Raw genomic sequence first — 8515 nt, forward strand, 5'->3', positions numbered from 1 at the left:
GGAGCTGCTCTGGTAGGATCAGGGCCCTGCTTGCTTAAGGGCCCCTTATTATCATTCCCCTGCCCCCTGAGGTACCTTCACAAGGCTCCTAAGATTCCCCTGAGCAGTTTGAAAATCGCTGACCAACCATCGGAGGGTTTGGGGCACAGGAAAAACAGTCGTGTGTGTGTTTGTGTGTGTGTTGGAAAGGTCCTCTGGCTGCAGCATGGGGACCCACGAAAGCTGATATGGGGCAGGGGCAGTGGAGATAGAAACCAGAAGACAGGGTTGAGAGGCAGTAGAGTGAATAGAAGGAAAGGACTGACTGGATATGGGCAAATGGGAGAATCGACGCTGCCTAGGTTTGGGGTGCCTGGTAGGTCATCCGCAGCAGTGGGAAATGGCAGAACGGGAACAGGTTTGGCCAGAAGTTAATGCAAGAAGCCTGAGGGACACCCAGAAGGAGGCGTCCCACAGGCAGTTGGCTGTATGAGACTGAACCTTGAGGGAGAACCGTGCTGGTGAATGAGATGTGAGAGACATCAGAGTCCGGGTCCTTCTTAAACAGACTGTGTTAGAGGCATTTGGGGGAAGCCAAAGAGGTTGTTTTGGTTCAAATGCCAGGCTGGGGCAAAAGTTTGTTCTGTTGGCAATGGGGAGCCAGGGAAGGTTTTAGAGCCAGGGAGAGAACTGTCTGTTCTAATAAGACTGGGCTCCTGTCCCATGGCACAGGTTACTTCCCCAGGGAGCCTGCCTGGGTAGCCCAGCCCTGTTCAGACTTTACTGTGAAGACTCAACCAGCAACACACGTGTATGTGTATGTGTGTGTGTGTGTGTGTGTGTGTGTGTGTGTGTTTGCGCGCACATGCACACACACACACGTACATACACTGTGCAATTCTGGAGAAGGGAGCAGGAAGGGTAAATAAGTAGAGACTGGGGTCAAGTTGGCTGGCTCTAGTCAGATAAGGTGGAAGAGAAGGGACCAGTTAAGCGGGCGCCATTTCCTCTCTGCCACCTGGTTCCTGGGCATTCATTCTCTTAAACCCACTTACCACTTTCCCTCTCCTGCTTTATTCCTACCCTCCCACCTCCACCCCAGGAGATGTTGTGTGACTTACACACACTTACACACATACATAGTCACTTGCAAATACACACACACCAACCTCTGTCGGGCATCAGGCTGCTAAGTGGGGTGTGAAATACAATTTCCATGCATGCTGGCGTCTGCTCATTAAACACTTCCCTTTGCAGCTCCCTAGCGCCTCTTATAGCCTGGCCTTTGACAACCCCTGCCCCTTTCCCCCTCTAAAGGGACCACCTTTACACAGAAGGGGAAGTGGTCTCAATATCAGGGCCGACGCTGACTTGGGCTTACAGGCTCTGTGGTGCTGTGGTGGTATTCTAAGCCCCCAGTGAAAGTGGAGAAAGAGCAGCTGCCCAGACAGGCGCAGGCAGGACTCAGCGACCCTCCTGCAGCTCTGATCCACCAGGCCTGGGGGGTGGTGGGGGAGAGGCAACCCCTTTCCCCCACCTTCCACCCTGCAACAGCCATGGTGACAGCTGTGGTTACAGGCAATGGTGCTGGGTTCTTGGCCTCTCTAACTGGGCCTCTGCTTGTGACAGGGGAGGGGACAGGACAGTGGCCTCAGCATGGGCGGTCTGGAAGGAGCTGGAGGATGAAAATCTCCGGGCACCCAGCCCCACCCAGCTCTCTGGGACATGGCTTGGCCAGGACTCCACATCTGGCAACAGAATCTTGAGCCTTAAGCATGTCATCTTCATAAGACAACAGCTTTGTCTCCAAAACACTTTCCCATATGTTTGCTTCCAGCCCAGAGAAGACGGGTGGGGCAGGATAATTAACCCCAATTTGCAGATGGAGAAATGCAGCTCCAATCTGGGATTTGGGAGCAAGATTCTGGGAGCAGGAGCTAGTTGTGAAGTGAAGGTGGGGACAGAGGAGACAATTCCTAGAGAAAGGCCAAGCCTGGAAGAGGAGGGCAGGGGACGAGGCTGCCCCTCCCCACACCCCAAGCAAGCAGGAAGAGGCCCCTGCAGAACCTTGGCTCCCGGATTGCTAGGATGATGGTAACAATGAGAACATTAGCTGACAATTTTTGAACACTTAATATGTGCGATGTTCTCACCTGAGAGCTTCACAGATATTATCTCATTTATTCCTCACAGAAAACCTATGCTATTATGACTCCTATTTTACAAATGAAACTGGTTGATGGGCCCTGTCCTTTCCAGGCCATGTCTATGTAAGGAGGTTGGACCCAAAGCTCCTACACCCCAACCCAGGGAGGAACTGGATACCTCCACTGCCAAGCCAGTAGATTAGGGCAATGCCCTGACTGGCACTGTTGCCCCCAGATGGTCAGGGAAAGAGGGATGAGACAGAGATGGGTGGAAAAAAGGAGGGAGGACCAATCGTGGGATTCTGGGAAATGGGCTCCCAGAACTTGCTTCTGATCCTCAAATGGGTGCAGCTCACAAGCCCTGACTCATAGCCCTAGCAGGGTCCCAGAGCTCATGATTTGGGATGTTTCAGGTCAAGTGGCAGAAGGATGACATGGACAACAACCTTAACTTCTTCTCTGTGTCATCTGACGGCAGGATTGTGTCTTGGACGCTTGTGAAGGTGACTGTTTCCCAGAGAGGGTCACACAGGGATGAGGGGAGTGGAGTGGCAAAGGCTCCCCCAAGCCCTGCAGCCCTGCTGATCCAGCCCAACCCATGTGCCCACCCCCATCTCTCTGTGACTGCAGAGCGAGCTGGTTCACACAGATGTCATCAAGCTGAAAGTGGAAGGCAGCACCACGGAAGTTCCTGAGGGGCTGCAGCTGTACACAGTGGGTAGGAGCCCCAGCCCACTCACCTCCAGGCCTGGCCAGGTCATTCAGGCCCCCTGAGGGTCAGTGACTGTGGCCCTCCCCCTAACTGAGCACTCTCCCAGGCAGGAGGTAATGGGAGAGCCTGGCCCTGTCTGCAGACCCTCTCTATTTATGCAAGTCCCGGCCCTGTTTGCAGACCCTGTTCCTGTTTATGCAGATCAGGTGCTATTATGCAGATCCAGCCCTGTTTATGCAGATCAGGCCCTGTTTACCCAAATCCTGTCCCTGTTTACTCAATTCCAACCCTGTTTATGCAGACCATATCCCTGTTTGCATAGACCATGTCCCTGTTTGCAGACCCTGTCCTTGTTTACCCTGACCCTGACCCTGTTTAACTCAATCCCTGTCTTGTTTACCCAGGCCCCGCTCCTGTCTGCAGAACCCCTGGTCGTTTACAAAGTCGTAACTGCCTAGGCCAGAGGGCCAGTTTCCGTTTGTTTGGCCTGGTCCCAGCCCTTACAGGGGCCCAGGTTTAGTCTGTCCTGTGCCAAGTCCTGTACTGAGAGTGCCTGGCTGAGCCCCTTGCTGAGTGGGGGCGGTGCTGGGAGCCTCCCTCTCAGAACTGAGCTAAGGCTTCTCCCTCTTCTCCCAAGGCTGTGGCACCGCCTTTGACTTCCACAAAGAGATTGATTACATGTTCCTAGTGGGCACAGAGGAGGGAAAAATCTACAAGGTGAGGCAGTGCTGCCCCTGTGCCACCTCCTTACAGGGCCACTTAGAGCACCTGGGGAGCTCATAGTTCTCAGCAGATCCTATTCTGACAGATCTTAGTGCTCATCAGATCTGGAAAGCTTCTTGGAGGAAGAGAATGCATTTCTTGACCTGCTAGGGTGGCTGGAAGTGGCTGGGGTTGGGGGAGGGAATGGGGGAGACAGGGAGATGGGTCAATACAGGAAAGGGGATGGAGAATCTAGAGGGTGATTTTAGCCTAGCCCAGCATCTTTCCCTCTGGTCCCTCCCTCCCTCCCTTCCCGGGAGCGGAGGTAGAGGTGGGAGTGGAGTAGAGGAGCTGGAAAAATTCTGTGAAGACTTCCTGGAGGAGATTTGAACTTGAGCTGAGCTTTGAAGGCCAGATAATAAGCAGATTTCTTTCTGAATACTAAGTGTACTTCATGGCCAGTTTCTGCAAGGTCTCAGTGTTAGTAGGTGAACATCCTTCTGAACCTCCATCCATCCAGAAATAGCTCTGCCACAGCTTTTCTCAGGCTCAGAAACTCAACATGTTAATTACCGGCAGCCTCCCGGGAGCTTCTGAGGCCCAGTCAGAGCTGGTCTGAATGCAAAAGAGGTCCCCACCCCTCTCCACACCTGCTGACGGCAGCCCAGGAGAGGCCAGAGGGAAGGAGACATGAGGCAGTCACATTGTCTCCTGCAGGGAAGGAGAGAGGGGCATGCTAGTCAGGGCAAGAAACTGAATGGGAAATCTGGAGGTCCCAGTCTGTTCCTGGCGCTGCACCTGCTCTTACCTGGAGAAGGTGGGATGTTTATCACTATTGCAAGGATAATGTCTGGGCTGCTGGCAGACTATGGCACTTTCCCTCACCCTCCAGGAAGGCCCGCTGCCCTTCTGAACACCCAGTCCCTTAAGCCTCTCTTCTCTCTCGGTGTGTTGAGGGTGGGAAGAGCAGCCAGCAGCTTGGCTCAGCTGTAACAATGATGTGGGGTAAGGACAGAAGAGGAGTCTGAGGTTCTGATCCCCCAGAGCCCTCAGGGAAGTGATGGCTGCTGATCTCACCCCTGACCCTTGATCCTGTCCCCACCCCCACACCCGCCCCAGTGCTCTAAATCCTACTCCAGCCAATTCCTCGACACCTACGATGCCCACAATATGGCAGTGGATGCTGTGACCTGGAACCCATACCACACCAAGGTCTTCATGTCCTGCAGCTCTGACTGGACAGTGAAGATCTGGGACCACACCATCAAGTGAGGGGCCTGCCCCTGGCTCTGTCCTGGGCCCTACCCTGGGCTCTGGCACTGTAAGCCCTCTGTGTCATGGGCTTTGCACCCCTCCCCCGCTGCAGGACTCCAATGTTCATCTATGACCTGAACTCAGCCGTGGGCGATGTGGCCTGGGCACCATACTCTTCTACTGTGTTTGCCGCAGTCACCACAGATGGGAAGGTGAGTGCCCCTTCCTGAGCCTGCTGAGCTCCTACTGGAGGCAAGAGGAGGTAGCTTAGGTCTTCTTCCTGGAGAGTCGACCCCATGGCCAGGTCAGGGAGGGGAAGGTGGGACATAAGGACTGTGTCCTCTCAAGGGCCAGGCCATCTAGTGTTCAGTCAGGAGAGGAATCATTCATCCCATGAGGCCTCCAGGAGGGAATAGGGCTGTTTGCCTTGGAGGAGAAAGCACTCTGGGGAATGAGATGCCATAGAGTGGTTATTTTCTCTGAGGTTCCTGTGGAAAGAGCTTGAGGGTGGCAGGGGCCAGCTCCATGTAAAGAAAAACTTATGAGCCAGAGTTGATCTGTGACTGAAATAGTGTCTGTAGGGTAGCAAGGTCCCCATCCCTGGAAGTGTGCAAGCTGGTTTTGAGAAGGGGCTTCAGTGGGGTGAGATGGGAGGGGTCTATTCAACACTGAGACTTGGTGAAAGCTCAGAAACAAACATTTTGTGAGCATATTCTTGGATGCAAACCCATTTTTCCTGTGAACTTTGATATAAACTGAGAAGTATCTGCTGTGCCAAAGAAAGAATCTAGTGATTAAGGCATCACCCTAAAGTCAGTCAGTCATCTATTCGCTGAACAGATGTTTACTAAGGGCCAACTATGGTATCCAGCTCCAGCCTAGGCCCTGGTGATTCAGGTGCCTGCTCTCATGGAGCTTACATTCCAGTGAAGGAAAGGAGACAAAAAGAAACAACAAAACTCTCATAGTGTTAAGTGCTAGGCAGAGAATTCAAAGAGGAAGGGGGCTGGCTGGTTAGCTTAGTTGGTTAGAGCGTGGTACTGAGAACTCCAAGGTCCAGGGTTCAATCCCTGTACCGGCCAGCTACTGAAAAAAAAAAAAAAAAAAAGAGGGTAATGAATGGACACAAATGTTCATAGCAGCATTATTAATAATAGTCAAGAGTGTAACACCCCAGTGCTCATTAAATGGAGAACAGGTAAACAAAATGTGGTATATCCAAAAGGATTATTATCCAGCAATGACAAGGAATGAGGTACTGATACATGTTGGAGCAGGGATGAACCTTGAAAACATGTTTTGTGTAAGAAGCCCATCACAAAAGACCACACATTGTATAATATGAGATATGTCCTAACAGGGAAATCTATAGAGACAGAAAGTAGATTAGTGGTTGCCGAGGGCTAGAGGAGTGGCTGCTGATAGGTACAAAGGTTCTTTTTTGGGGTGATGAAGACGTTATAAAGTTGGTTGTGGTAATGATTGTGTAACTGTGAATATACTAAAAACCAAGAATTGTATACTTTGAATGGGTGAACTTTATAGTATATGAATTATATCTCAATAACATCATTATATTAAAAAGAGAGAAAAAAAGAACTGGACTGGTGGTCTCTCAGATAGAGTGGGCAGGAAAGGCTTCTTTGAAAAGGTGATAGTCAAGCTGGGAGCTGAACAGCAAGGAGCCAGCCATGTGAAGATGGGGGCAGGGGTGGGCATTCCACACGGAGGGGACAGCTGGTGCCAACATCCTGAGGTGAATGAGCTTGAAGGCTTTAAGGAACAGGCAGGCAAGTGTGACTGGGGCGGGGTGAGCAAAGGGGAGAGAGCATGAGATGAGAGTGGGGTGTGGGCTACAGTAAGGAATCTGGATTCTATTTATAGTGCCATGGGAGGATTTTGCATTTTTTAAAGGTAAGTCTGGCTGGTGCATGGAGGATGGATTGTAGAAGGGCAAGAGCGGAAGCAGAGAGACCAGTTACGAGGCCACCATGGTTGTCCAGGCAAGAGTTGATAGTGGTTTGCACTTAGGGTGTGGTAAAGATAACATCAAACACTTATTGAATGCTTCTATGTCAAGCACCGTCTGAGCACTTTATGTATATTAACTGGTGTAGACCCTGGCTCTGCCACTTACTAGCAAGGTAGCCTTTAAGAGCCTCTAACTCCTCAGTTATAAAATGAGGATAATCAGAACGAACTTAGAGTGGTTGTGAGGAATATAATCAGACGATGCAACCATGTAACGTGCCTGCCCAGAGTCTAGCACATAGCAAGTGCTCAATAAATGGTGGCTGCTACTATTGTTAATTCTGCATAAACTTCAAATTTTTATTCTCACTCCCTCAAATGCAGGAAGAACATGAACAAGGACATAACATTCCCTCCCACTGCCTCCAGCTCCACTGTGTTAGCCATTAGCCTTCTGTAGTGTCTCCCCAGAAAGTCCAGGGGCCGGATCCTCTGAGGTGGGGAACAGGGGCCTCCTTACCCCTGAGTGTGCTGAGGTCAACCTCTCCATAGGCCCACGTGTTTGACCTGGCCATCAACAAGTACGAGGCCATCTGTAACCAGCCTGTGGTGGCCAAAAAGAAGAACAAGATCACCCACGTGCAGTTCAATCCCATCCACCCCATCATCATTGTGGGCGATGACCGTGGGCACATCACCTGCCTCAAACTCTCACCCAATTTGCGCAGGATGCCAAAGGTATGAGCTTTGGGCATTTGGGCTGCCACAAGAGGTCAAGTCTCCAGGATGGTGGGGATTAGAGAAGAGAGAGGAGCCAGGTGGTGACTCCTGGGTTTCTGGATTGGAAGACTCGGGGTGAAGATGGTATCATTGCCCTAATGAGGAGCACAGGAGAAGCAGGTTTGTGAGAAAACAGAAATCAGTTTTGAATGCTGCATCTGAGTTACCTGCAGGGTCCCCAGGTAGAGATATCCAGTGAGCAGGTGGGTCTGAAGCCTGGGAGAGGTGCGTGTGAGGGCATCATTAGCTTATTCAGCATGGAGGATACTGTGGGTGTGACAGATACCCAGGCAGGGGGCCCTGGACTTAGCCACTGCTTCATCGGTTGGGCTTACACAGGGCTTCAGCTCCAGTGGTTCCTGAGCTGGGAGCTGTGGGTCTACACGGGGAAGAAGGAAATGAGCCGAGGAGAGTAACTAGGTCAGCAGCTATGCAGTCCTTTTGTGCTCTGATTCCTGTTTCTGGGGTCTCCAATGATCAGGATACCCTGCCCAAATATAGGCCACAGAGCCCAGAGCCATGACCTCAAAGTCTAGGCCTGAGTCCAGATTCAGACTTAAGAACCAAACCTCACAGCCCAGGCCTTAGAATCTAGAGCCCAAGTCTGGCCGGTTTGTGCGCTAAGAGTAGCAGTGGCTCTTTGCTTTCTGCCAGGATCAGGGCTGGTCCAAGTTACCCTAATGACTATACCTCCCGGTTGCAATTTGAGGTATTTACTGCAGTTTGAGGCAAGGGCAGGGGCCTGTCCCTTCAGGCTCTACTAACTTCTCCCCACCGTGCCCCTACCTATGCCTCCGGCTTGGTCTACCCCTACCACTGCTAGGGAGGCAAGGTCGGGGAGTTTGGCCGGGCTGTAATTGCAGCCAGCTGGGGGAGCGGGGTGGACTTGGCTATAAATACTCAGAAGGCTGCTAAGCGCCTGCAGCTGTGGCCCAGAGGCTGTGGTGGGCTTTGGAGGGTGGCGGGGGGG

At 51.9% G+C, this 8515-nt stretch overlaps 1 protein-coding gene across 1 annotated transcript in view; it reads left to right on the forward strand.

Annotated features, from left to right (window-relative positions):
• Positions 1–2530: 2530 nt before the first annotated feature.
• LOC103605683 (dynein intermediate chain 1, axonemal-like) overlaps positions 2531–8515 on the forward strand; it is an 8596-nt gene continuing 2611 nt past the window's right edge. Inside the window, exons 1-6 of the mRNA XM_008590304.1 lie at positions 2531–2629; positions 2757–2844; positions 3476–3555; positions 4660–4808; positions 4907–5006; positions 7318–7503. Coding sequence (XP_008588526.1) covers positions 2531–2629; positions 2757–2844; positions 3476–3555; positions 4660–4808; positions 4907–5006; positions 7318–7503 — 702 coding nt within the window. The remainder of the gene's footprint in view (positions 2630–2756; positions 2845–3475; positions 3556–4659; positions 4809–4906; positions 5007–7317; positions 7504–8515) is intronic.

The sequence above is a fragment of the Galeopterus variegatus genome, unplaced genomic scaffold (assembly GCF_000696425.1).
Source record: "Galeopterus variegatus unplaced genomic scaffold, G_variegatus-3.0.2 Scaffold5987, whole genome shotgun sequence".
Classification (NCBI taxonomy): domain Eukaryota; kingdom Metazoa; phylum Chordata; class Mammalia; order Dermoptera; family Cynocephalidae; genus Galeopterus; species Galeopterus variegatus.